Source organism: Muntiacus reevesi, chromosome 11 (assembly GCF_963930625.1).
Source record: "Muntiacus reevesi chromosome 11, mMunRee1.1, whole genome shotgun sequence".
Lineage (NCBI taxonomy): Eukaryota > Metazoa > Chordata > Mammalia > Artiodactyla > Cervidae > Muntiacus > Muntiacus reevesi.
In genome coordinates this window covers 69,072,735-69,085,792 of record NC_089259.1, presented here as the reverse complement: position 1 = coordinate 69,085,792, position 13,058 = coordinate 69,072,735, and the positions used below count along the sequence as shown (strand labels likewise).

Sequence of the window (13,058 nt, the reverse complement as noted above, 5' to 3'; positions counted from 1 at the left end):
CAGAAACTAATGTTTCATTTAAATTGTTACATTGAATAAGCATGCTTTCCTGACTGTTGTGCCAGCCAACTCTTATTCATTGAGGTTTATTTGTACTTTCAGAAAAAAATATACATGGGCTAATAGATGTAGTGTATATTTACATGAAGTTTGTACGTCCTACTGTTGCAGGAAGGTGGACCCCTTCCAGGGCCCAAAACTGAGCTCTTGTCTAACACTCGGAAGTGAATTGTCCGAGGAGACACATGTGCTGACAAAGCAAGAGATTTTATTGGGAAGGGTGCCCGGGTGGAGAGCAGTAGGATAAGGGGACCCAGGAGAACATCTCTGCCACATGGCTTGCAGTCTCGGGTTTTATGGCAATGGGATTAGTTTCTGGGTTGTCTTTGGCCAATCATTCTGGCTCAGAGTCCTTCCTGGTGGTGCACGCCTTGTTCAGCCAAGATGGATGCCACAGAGGATTCTGGGAGGTGGTCGGAGTACATGTGGTGTCTCCTTTTGACCTTTCCCGAACTCTTCCGGTTGGTGGTGGCTTATTAGTTCCATGTTCCTTACCAGGACCTCATGCAAACGGTTACTATGGTGCCTGGCCAGGATAGGCAGTTTCAGTCAGTATGCTTCCCCTAACACTACCATAAATCTCTACACTGTTGCATCCTTCAGTATAAACATTTGTACACTTATTTACAAAATTAGTTTATTTACATAATTACTTAGAGGTAGGTTCTTTAAATAATATCTGCTTAGAAATGATCATTGAGAATTCCCAGGTGCTCCAGTGGTTAGAACTCTGTACTCTCACTGCTGTGGCCCTGGTTCAATCCCTGGTTGGGAAACTAGGATCCCACAAGTTGCGTGGTGATGCCAAAAAAATAAAAGATCATTAATTTGATCCTTATCTGCCCTTGCAGTATGTGTGTACTGTGAGCAGTTTTATTAGCTTTTATTTGGCAAGTGATGAAAGAAGAATGAGTAGAAACCAAAGTGAGTACCATGCATAAAACACATTCACATATTCAAATAAATATTGTTCACAAATGGCCTGCTGATTTCAAGCAAAATAGAGCTTCAATCAGTTAATATTTTTATAAATCATTCTTTTCATTCTCATTTTAATTAAAGTTTTGCTGATTTTTGAAATATATATTTGGCATGTCATAACAAGGAGTAATATTCTTTTTTACTAAACTATGTTCTTCCATCTAATAATGCTAAGTAAACATGCATAATTGCCAAATATATCCTTTTAGACTGACAGTGTAGACTTAAGTGAGAACCTGTATTGCAATGGGAAAGTGTTGAAACAGTTTTTGTTTTGTTTTTTAATGTGTGACAATCACCAGTGGTTTGGTGATAATTAGCAGAATCTTTTTAAGGCCTACAGAGTGTCTAGGGGCTCTGTTTAAAGCTCAGCATGAAGCAGCTGCAGATGTTGGTCAGGGGCTAAGAAGTGAGGGACTCCCTCTGCTGCAAAGAATCCAATTTTAGTCCCCTAGTCTTTGATGAGCTTCGACTGCTTCAAGGAGTTTCCTAAAGAGAAGGTGAGGGAGGTGACAATAGAGAGAGACCCTCATTGCAAAATAGGCCCTGATTACAAACTAGACCCGGTTTGAACTTTTTATGAAATCTTTATTAAATTTGTTGCTATATTGTTTCTGTTTTATATTCCTGTTTTTGGCCACAAGGCAGATGGGAGCTTAGCTCCCTCACCAGGGATCAAACCTGCAACCCCTGCCCTGGAAGGTGAAGTCTTAACCGCTGGACCACCAGGAAATCACCCTGGTTGAACTTTAAGTGGGGTCTTTATGCCTGTTCTCTTGAGCCACCAAATGTGTTAATGTGCTGTTGTTGTTCAGTCACTCAGTCATGTCCAGCTCTTTGTGACGTCATGGGCTGTAGCAGGCCAGGCTCCTCTGTCCATGAGATTTCCCAAGCAAAATACTGCTATTTCCTTCTCCAGGGAATCTTCCAAACCCAGGGATCAGATGCTCTCCTGCATTGGCAGGTGGATTTTTTACCACTGAGCAGCCATCCACCTTCTAAAAACTAAGTAATTTAATATTTTCCATAAAATAGCTTAGGTAACACCTCTCTAGAGTGTACTTTGAAAACCAGATGGCTCTTTATCAAACACTATACCTCTTATGGGATGTGAATTTGCCCTTTGAAAGGAGCCTGAAGGAAAAAAATGTTCAGGTCACATAAGCTATGATGGGAAAAGAAACATTCTTCTAGTTATAAGCAAAGAGACCTGATCTTTCTTCTCCTGGTTGGGCTCAAAGCTGGTTCCTTTAGGTGGCCTCTTTCAGCCCCTTTATCTCTTCAAACACTAGTTCTCGAAGAGTTTCTCATCTTGACTTAGAGCAGAATCCTGTCCATTGTTTAGGTTCCTGGGGGAAAGTAGAGGAGAGTCAGAGGAGAGGAATGAATACTGGGCACCAGCTTCCCCTTGCTTGGACATGTAATTTGTGTAAACCTCGTGGAAATAGCTAAAAGAAGAGAGATCATCTGGCTTGTTAAAATCTTAAGAGTTGAAAATTAGAAAGAGTAACAAGTTGTTCTTTTTTTAAATCTGAGGCAGAATGGTATTCCTCTGATCAGTAACTCTTACCGCGCTTAGATGGCTGTTTAGTCTTTGACCCTAAATTCAAGTTTTAAGGAGATTTTAAATTTGGGTCTCAGGATTTTTCAGTTCAAGTCACTAATTTTGACATGTCATATGGCCTGTGATTTTCATTGCTTTTTGGGGTATATCAGCCACTTAATCAACCTTCTGCAAATGATGGTTAAAGTTAAAAGTCTTTTTAACTTTAGATTTTGCTTAGGGATACATCTTTTTTTGGTGGCACACAATGTGTTTTCTGCATCCATTTCTCTCTCACCAGACTTGAAACAAAGACAACAGGGAAGGAAGGTAGAGGAGGCTGATTGTCATTCTTCTTCATGGCTGGAGAAAAGAAATGTCTGTCTTCTTCATGTTTCTTCTCAGGCTTTTATGAAGTGAGAAGGAACAGTGCACTTTGAGACTGGTGATTCTGAGCAGTTCCAGGCACTTGTGGAAGAGTCAGATTTTCTCTTGTTCCCACACCCCCTTGTTCTGCGTCGTTCACTGAAGGGAGCCAATTGCACTCTTCTCTGTTGTTCTTATTCTGTGGTCTGGCTTATTAGAGCCTTCCAGAAGAAAACTTAAATGACTTGCATGAATGTATAGGTAAGATTCTCTCCTGGAATGCAGAAAGATATTTTATTTCCAGAGTAATTTACTTGTGGCTCCTCCCCAAATAGATGAATAAGAAGAATTTTTTAAATTAAAATAATTTTATTATGGCACAGGTCACAATAGGTTTCAGGTCATCCTGACCTTGCAGTTAATAATGAGGTTCTGTGACACACAGGTGAGAGAAGTAGGGGCCAGCTGATGCAGACTCAAAGGTGATCTCTACACAGAGAGAGAAGCCTTTGGTTCAGTTCAGTCGCTCAGTTATGTCTGCCTCTATGCAACCCCATGGACTGCAGCACACCAGGATTCCCTGTCCATCACCAACTCCTGGCGCTTGCTCAGACTCATGTCCATCGAGCTGGTGATGCCATCCAACCATCTCATCCTCAGTCATCTCCTCCTCTTGCCTTCAATCTTTCCCAGCATCAGGATCTTTTCCAAGGAGTTCTTCCCATCAGGTGGCCAAAGTGTTGGTTTCAGCTTCAGCATCAGTCCTTCCAATGAATATTCAGGACTGATTTCCTTTAGGATGAACTGGTTTGATCTTCTTGCAGTCCGAGGGACTCTCAAGAGTCTTCTCCAACACCACAGTTCAAAAGCGTCAGTTATTCAGCCCTAAGAGAAGCCTTAGGCCCCAGTAATTGACATTCTCTTTGCATGTATGGAGATGTTTCATTCACATATGTGAAAAGATTCCAGATCCTTGGAAGACTGTTTTACCAGCAGAGAAAAGAGCCTAAACTTGATTCTTCATGCCAATGTGAAGCTATTTAATAGTTTTGCTTTGAGGAACAAACCTGAAAGGTTATGGCTGTGAGCTGTGAACAGTGCCAGTATTCTTGGTCTCCAGAGGAGAGAATTTCAATCCAGGACCTAAGAGGACCACTTTTGAGCAATCAGAGCTTTTGTGTAGCAAAGATTTTTTTTTTTAACATAACAGGGATAGAGAAAGCTTCAAGCAAAAGGCCCTGGAAGGGTCTAGGAGAGTACCCCCTTGCTAGTCTTTAGCAAGGCATTATATACTTGTTAGTGAGCTGCTAATTATAGATAAAAGAAACACCTCAAGGCTGGCTGAGAGAACTGCTCCAGGCTTCTCTCCCATAGCATAAATCCTGAGATAGCATCTGCACTAGGGAAGCAGTCTCCCACTGAGGTGTCTCTGGGTAAGATAAATTGTATCCATAAAGCAGTTGACATTAGTTTTTAAAGAAAAGCAGGTTTCTAAGAAAGATACATTGTTTAATTAACATAGCTTAAGACAGGGTGTTCCCTTGAGCAAGATATAATGTTTTGCTGAGCAGATAGTAGCTGGAAGTTTGAAAAAGTTAGTTTCAGATAGTCCCCATAGCAACACAGGATTTGAGAAACCTCCTGCTATGCCAAGGAATATGCCTTTTTGTTTTTTTGTTTTGTTTTTGTTTTTTAATTTTTTTTATTTTTATTACTTGGAGGCTAATTACTTTACAGTATTGTAGGGGTTATTGCCATACATTGACATAAATCAGCCATGGATTTACATGTGTTCCCCATCCTGATCCTCCCTCTCACCTTGTCCCCATCCCATCCCTCTGGGTCCTCCCAGTGCACCAGCCCTGAGCACTTGTCTCATGCATCCAACCTGGGCTGGCAATCTGTTTCATCCTTCATAGTATACTTGTTTCAATGCTATTCTCTCATGACATCCCACCCTCGCCTTCTCCCACAGAGTCCAAAAATTTGTTCTATACATCACTATCTCTTTTTCTGTTTTGCATATAGGGTTATTGTTACTATTTTTTAAAATTCCATATATATGCATTAGTATACTGTATTGGTCTTTATTTTCTGGCTTACTTCACTCTGTAAAATGGGCTCCAGTTTCATCCATCTCGTTAGAACTGATTCAAATGAGTTCTTTTTAATGGCTGAGTAATATTCCATGGTGTGTATGTACCATAGCTTCCTTATCCATTCGTCTGCTGATGGGCATCTAGGTTGCTTCCATGTCCTAGCTATTATAAATAGTGCTGCAATGAACATTGGTGTACACGTGTCTCTTTCAGATCTGGTTTCCTTAGTGTGTATGCCCAGGAGTGGGATTGCTGGGTCATATGGCAATCCTATTTCCAGTTTTTTAAGGAATCTCCACACTGTTCTCCATAGTGGCTGTACTAGTTTGCATTCCCACCAACAGTGTAAAAGGGTTCCCTTTTCTCCACACCCTCTCCAGTATTTATTGCTTGTAGACTTTTAGATAGCAGCCATTCTGACTGGCATGTAATGGTCCCTCATTGTGGTTTGCATTTCTCTGATAATGAGTGATGTTGAGCATCTTTTCATGTGTTTGTTAGCCTTCTGTATGTCTTCTTGGAGAAATGTCTGGTTCATTGGCTCATTTTTTGATGGGGTCATTTATTTTTCTGGAATTGAGCTGCAGGAGTTGCTTGTATATTTTTGAGATTAATCCTTTGTCTGTTGCTTCATTTGCTATTATTTTCTCCCATTCTGAAGGCTGTCTCTTCACCTTGCTTATAGTTTCCTTTGTTGTGCAAAAGCTTTTGAGTTTCATTAGGTCCCATGTGTTTATTTCTGCTTTTATTTCCAGTATTCTGGGAGGTGGGTCATAGAGGGTCCTGCTGTGATTTATGTCGGAGAGTGTTTTGCCTATGTTGTCCTCTAGGAGTTTTATAGTTTCTGGTCTTACATTTAGATTTTTAATCCATTTTGAGTTTATTTTTGTGTATGGTGTTAGAAAGTGTTCTAGTTTCATTCTTTTACAAGTGGTTGACCAGTTTTCCCAGCACCACTTGTTAAAGAGGTTGTCTTTTTTCCATTGTATACCCTTTCCTCCTTTGTCAAAGATAAGGTGTCCATAAGTACGTGGATTTATCTCTGGGCTTTCTATTTTATTTCATTGATCTATACTTCTGTCTTTGTGCCAGAACTATACTGTTTTGATGACTGTGGCTTTGTAGTAGAGCCTGAAGTCAGGCAGGTTGATTCCTCCAGTTCCATTCTTCTGTCTCAAGATTGCTTTGGCTATTTGAGGTTTTTTGTATTTCCATACGAATTGTGAAATTATTTGTTCTAGTTCTGTGAAGAATACTGTTGATAGCTTGATAGGGATTGCATTGAATCTATAGATTGCTTTGAGCCGTATACTCATTTTCACAATATTGATTCTTCCAATCCATGAACATGGTATATTTCTTCATCTATTTGTGTCCTCTTTGATTTCTTTCATCAGTGTTTTATAGTTTTCTATATATAGGTCTTTCGTTTCTTTAGGTAGATATACTCCTAAGTATTTTATTCTTTTTGTTGCAATGGTGAATGGTATTGTTTCCTTAATTTCTCTTTCTGTTTTCTCATTGTTAGTGTATAAGAATGCAAGGGATTTCTGTGTGTTAATTTTATATCCTGCAACTTTACTATGTTCCTTGATTAGCTCTAGTGATTTTCTGGTAGTCTTTAGGGTTTTCTATGTAGGGGATCATGTCATCTGCAAACAGTGAGAGTTTTACTTCTTCTTTTCCTATCTGGATTCCTTTTATTTCTTTTTCTGTTCTGATTTCTGTGGCCAACACTTCTAGAACTATGTTGAATAGTAGTGGTGAGAGTGGGCACCCTTGTCTTGTTCCTGACTTTAAGGGAAATGCTTTCAATTTTTCATCATTGAAGATAATGTTTGCTGTGGGTTTGTCATATATAGCTTTCATTATGTTGAGGTATGTTCCTTCTATGCCTGCTTTCTGGAGAGTTTTTATCATAAATGGATGTTGAATTTTGTCAAAGGCTTTTTCTACATCTATTGAGATAATCATATAGTTTTTATCTTTCAATTTGTTAATGTGATGTGTTACATTGATTGATTTTTGGATATTAAACAATCCTTGCATTCCTGGGATAAAGCCCACTTGTTCATGATGTATGATCTTTTTAGTATGTTGTTGGATTCTGTTTGCTAGAATTTTGATAAGGATTTTTCCATCTATGTTCATCAGTGATATTGGCCTGTAGTTTTCTTTTTTTGTGGCATCTTTGTCTGGTTTTGGTATTAGGGTGATGGTGGCCTCATAGAATGAGTTTGGAAGTTTGCCTTCTTCTGCAATTTTCTGGGAGAGTTTGAGTAAGATAGATGTTAGCTCCTCTCTAAATTTTTGGTAGAATTCAGCTGTGAAGCCATCTGGTCCTGGGCTTTTGTTTGCTGGAAGATTTCTGATTACAGTTTTGATCTTCATGCTTGTGATGTATCTGTTAAGATCTTCTTTTTTTTTTTTTTCTTGGTTCTGTTTGGAAAGTTATACTTTTCTAAGAGTTTGTCCATTTCTTCCAAGTTGTCCAATTTATTGGTATAGAGCTGCTGGTAGTAGTCTCTTATGATCTTTGTATTTCAGAGTTGTCTGTTGCGATCTCTCCATTTTCATTTCTAATTTTGTTGATTTGGTTCTTCTCCCTTTGTTTCTTGATGAGTCTGGCTAACGGTTTGTCAATTATATTTACCTTTTCAAAAAACCAGCTTTTAGCTTTGTTGATTTTTGCTATGGTCTCTTTTGTTTCTTTTGCATTTATTTCTGCCCTAATTTTTAAGATTTCTTTCTTTCTACTAACCCTGGGGTTCTTCATTTCTTCCTTCTCTAGTTGCTTTAGGTGTAGAGTTAGGTTATTTATTTGACTTTTTTCTTGTTTCTTGAGGTAAGCCTGTATTGTTATGAACTTTCTCCTTAGCATTGCTTTTACAGTGTTCCATAAGTTTGGGGTTGTTGTGTTTTCATTTTCAATCATTTCTATGCATATTTTCATTTCTTTTTTGATTTCTTCTATGATTTGTTGTTTATTCAGAAGCGTGTTATTTAGCCTCCATATGTTGGTATTTTTAATAGTTTTTTTTTTTTTTTCTTCCTGTAATGGAGATCTAATCTTACTGCATTGTGGTCAGAAAAGATGACTGGAATGATTCCAATTTTTTTGAATTTACCAAGGCTAGATTTATGGCCCAGGATGTGATGTATTCTGGAGAAGGTTCCGTGTGCACTTGAGAAAAAGGTGAAATTGATTGTTTTGGGGTGAAATGTCCTATAGATATCAATTAGGTCTAGCTGGACCATTGTGTCATTTAAAGTTTGTGTTTCCTTGTTAATTTTCTGTTTAATTGATCTATCCATAAATGCAAATGGGGAATTAAAGTCTCCCACTATTCTTGTGTTATTGTTAATTTCCCCTTTCATTCCTGTTAGCATTTGCCTTACATATTGCGGTGCTCCTATGTTGGGTGCATATATATTTGTAATTGTTATATCTTCTTCTTGGATTGATCCTTTGATCATTATGTAGTGTCCTTTTTGTCTCTTTTCACAGCCTTTATTTTAAAGTCTATTTTATCTGATATGAGTATTGCAACTCCTGTTTTCTTTTTGTCTCCATTTGCGTGAAATACTTTTTTTCCAGCCCTTCACTTTCAGTCTCTATGTGTCCCTTGTTTTGAGGTGGGTCTCTTGTAGACAGCATATATAGGGATCTTGCTTTTGTATCCATTCAGCCAGTCTTTATGTTTTGGTTGGGGCATTCAACCCATTTACATTTAAGGTAATTATTGATAAGAATTGTCCCGTTGCCATTTGCTTTGTTGTTTTGGGTTCGTGTTCATAAAACCTTCCTGTGTTTCCTGTCTAGAGAAGATCATTTAGCATTTGTTGAAGAGCTGGTTTGGTTGTGCTGAATTCTCTCAACTTTTGCTTATCTGTAAAGCTTTGAATTCTCCTTCATATCTGAATGATATCCTTGCTGGATACAGTAATCTGGGTTGTAGGTTATTTTCTTTCATTACTTTAAGTATGTCCTGCCATTCCCTTCTGGCCTAGAGGGTTTCTATTGATAGATCAGCTGTTATCCTCATGGGAATCCCTTTGTGTGTTATTTGTTGTTTCTCCCTTGCTGCTTTTAATATTTGTTCTTTGTGTTTGATCTTTGTTAATTTGATTAATATGTGTCTTGGGGTGTTTCACCTTGGGTTTATCCTGTTTGGGATCCTCTGGGTTTCTTGGAGTTGTGTTACTATTTCCTTCCCCATTTTAGTGAAATTTTCAGCTATTATCTCCTCAAGTATTTTCTCATGGCCTTTCTTTTTGTCTTTTTCTTCTGGGACTCCTATGATTTGAATGTTGGCACGTTTCATGTTGTCCCAGAGGTCCCTGAGGTTTTCCTCATTTCTTTTGATCCTTTTTTCTTTTTTCCTCTCTGCTTCATTTATTTCCAGCATTTTATCTTCAGTTATCCTATCTTCTGCCTCCATTATTCTACTGTTTGTTCCCTCCAGAGTGTTTTTGATCTCATTCATTGAATTATTCATTTTTAATTGACCCTTTTTTATTTCTTTTGGGGCCTTGTTAAGCATTTATTGCATTTTCTCAATCTTTGTCTCCAGGCTATTTATCTGTAACTCTATTTTGTTTTCAAGATTTTGGATCATTTTTATTATCATTATTCTAAATTCTTTTTCATGTAGATTCCCTATATCCTCCTCTTCTCTTTGTCTTGGTGGGCATTTTTCATGTTCTTTTACCTGCTGGATATTTCTCTGCCTTTTCAAGTTGGACGATTGGCTTGTCAAGGTTTCCTGGTTAGGGAAGCTTGCGTTGGTGTTCCGGTTGGTGGAGCTGGATTTCTTCTCTCTGGAGTGCAATGGAGTGTCCAGTAGTGAGTTTTGAGACGGGTCTGTGGGTTTGGTGTTACTTTGTGCAGCCTGTATATTGACGCTCAGGGCTACTTTCCTGCATTGCTGGAGAATTTGACTGGTTTGTCTTGCTCTGGAATTTATTGGATCTTGGATGGTGGTTGGTTTCAGTGTAGGTATGGAGGCTTTTGGATGATCTCTTATTAATTAATGTTCCCTGTAGTCAAGAGTTCTCTGGTATTCTCAGGTTTGGGGCTTAAGCCTCTTGCCTCTGGATTTCAGTCTTATTCTTCCAGTAGCCTCAAGACTTCTCCATCCATACAACACTGATAACAAAACTTCTAGGTTAATGGTGAAAGGATTCTCCACAGTGAGGGAAACCCTGAGAGTTTCATAGAGTTACATGAAGAAGAGGAAAGGGAGGAAGGAGATAGAGATGAGCAGGAGGAGGAAAGGGGGGAGTCAAGAGAAGAGAGACAGATCTATGCAGTAGGCTATTCCCTAAGTGTTCTCTGCATCCCAGAACACCCACAGAGATTCACAGAATTGGATTGAGAAGAGAAGGGGGAGGGAGGAAATAGAGGTGATCCAGGGGAGAAAAGGGAGAGTCAAAAGGGGGAGAGAGTAATTAAACCAGTAATCCCACTCCTGAGTAAAAATGGGTACTAAAGGTTGGATTCTTCAATGTCCAAAATTGATATCAAATACTGAAAAACAAAGTAAAAATCTAGAGTAGAGGTTAGACTCTTAAGAATACAATATTAAAAAAAAAAAAAAAAAACACAAAGTAATGTAAGAAATATATATGAAGTTTGCTTTAAAAATAGGGTCCTTTTTTTTTGCAAGGTTATAGTGGGTTATAAAAATGAAAATTAAGGAGTAATAGAGGATAATAGAGGACTTTAAAAAAAAAGAAAGAGAAAAAATTTTTTTTTCTAATTAAAAAAAATTAATAATAGTAAAAATATATCTAGGAATTCCTCTCGAGCTGTTGTGGGCAATGTGGATTTGGTATAGTTTCAGATAGCTCTTTGTTCCAGTTTACACTTCTCAATATCTACAGGCCCCTTCCAGTGTAGTTGCTGTTAACTACAGGGATTTTAATCTGTTGTACCTATCCCTTCTAAAGTGGTTCCCTGTGTTTATTTGGCTTCTGTTTGCAGGCCTCTTCAGTGTCTAATTTCTGCCCTGACACAAGTGGGGGGAGGTGGTCTCTTGTTTAGGTTCGCCCGTCAGTCGTGCTGTGGGGAGGGAGGGGCACTGCAAACAAATATCACTGGCGTGTGTGGGGAGCACTCGCGGTGTTCCGGCCACACTGGGTTTGCCCCCACTCATGACATGTGTGCTTTCCCCGTCTACAGTGCTCAGGCTCCGGGTTGCCCTACAGGTAGCGGGCCTTGAGATGTGTGCACTTCCCAGGCCTAAACCACTCAGGTTCAGGTTTTTGGGTACTCCACAATGGTGCAGACTTCGTTGGGCCTGAGTTTTGTGCTTTCCCAGTTGGAGCAGCTCAGGGAACCAGGATTTTGACAAGCGCACTCTCCCCGGGTGCAGTGCACCTTATCCCCTCCACGGTCCCAGCCTGTTTCTTGGCGTGTTGCGCCTTGTGAGCAGATTTCTGGCTGCGACCCTCCCGGCGGATGTCAACCATCCAGAATCTCAGGAAGTCTTTGGTTAGAGACTGGAAGCCTGTTTGCCGTTTGGTAGGGGGTGCCATCTCTGGGGCCGAGTTTGCCCCTTTCCCCTCCCCCCTGCCTCCTGCCTCCAGCGGGGGATGGGCCTGTCCGCAACCAGCTAGCTCTTCTCTGGTATTCGCTCAGTCCTTTGTTCCTAGGCAATGCTGCCTGCTCCTCTCCATTTAGCCCTCACTTGCTGGTGGTGGATGTGAGTGTCTGGGGTACTTTCCTGCTGGGAGTTGCTTTTAGGCATGTAATCTGTGGGTTTTATTTATTTGTCCTCCCAGTTAGGTTGCCCTCCGAGATTCGAAAACTTCCCCCACACCCGCTGGTGAGAGGGTTTCCTCGTGTTTGGAAACTTCCTCTATTAAGACTCCCTTCCCGGGATGTATCTCCATCCCTAACTCTTTTGTCTCTCTTTTTATCTTTTATATTTTGTCCTACCTCCTTTTGAAGACAATGGGCTGCTTTTCTGGGTGCCTGATGTTCTCTGCTAGCAATCGGAAGTTGTTTTGTGGAGTTTGCTCAGCATTCAAATGATCTTTCTTTCGATGAATTTGTCGGGGAGAAAGTGGTCTCACCATCCTACTCCTCCACCATCTTAGCTCCTCCCTCGGAATGTGCCTTTTTGCCTTCTCCCCATCTTTGGAGACCCTGGCCTCCATACCTGCCTGACTGTTAACCCTTTCAAACCTCAACTAATCACGCTCTTGGTATTTCCTAGTATCACACCAGAATTGACAATTTTTCTAGTGCTGTTGTTGTAAAATTTATCAAATAATTATATCCTCATTTTTTTTATTAAGTAGGTATTACCAGTGAGATATTGGTAAAAAATCAAATCTTCCTTTCTATTCTTCAGGTTTTTCTTAAGGTGACACACCTCAGCACTTTCTTTTGTTAGTGTTTAATGGTCCAGAGGATATTTTGCAGCACAGTTTATACAACTGAAAATTATTTTAGAGATGCTGTTTTTGTAAACAGGCATTTGCAATCTTATTATTAAAGATTACAGTGAATTTTGATTTTGTTCATTTTAATTCTGTAAGTACTGGAATAAAATGGATAAAGTTGACTAATAACATTTACTATTTTGGTTTATTTAGGAACCTGTTTTATTCACAGGAACAATGAGGAAAAACCTGGATCCTTTTAATGAACATACAGAAAAGGAACTGTGGAATGTCTTAGAAGAGGTAATTTATTAAATGTCATTATTTTGTTAGCATCAGTATATGTGTGTGTACATTTATAGCACTGCAGGCAATTAAAGGGGAGCTTATGCATGTAACTGACTTTGTTTACCTCCTAGCAGACCATTGATGACCTGTGTATTGATGATGATGAAAAGCAAGAATACAATGCCTCATATTTCCACTGTAGCTTTTCCCCTAGAATCCAAAGGAACTAGACACATTGCCTTGACTTTGTGTTGTGTTGTGTTCAGTTCCACAACCATGTTTGACTCTTTGGGACTTCATGGACTGCAGCATGCTAGGCCTCCCTGTCC

The 13,058-nt window shown here is 39.5% G+C and overlaps 1 protein-coding gene across 2 annotated transcripts in view; it reads left to right on the top strand.

Moving 5' to 3' along the window:
* The window catches only part of LOC136144514 (ATP-binding cassette sub-family C member 4-like), a 195,078-nt gene that overhangs the window by 138,657 nt on the left and 43,363 nt on the right, over positions 1-13,058 (top strand). For both annotated transcript variants that reach the window (XM_065902420.1, XM_065902419.1), the window contains exon 27: positions 12,655-12,744. In XM_065902420.1, the coding sequence (XP_065758492.1) occupies positions 12,655-12,744 (90 nt within the window). The remainder of the gene's footprint in view (positions 1-12,654; positions 12,745-13,058) is intronic.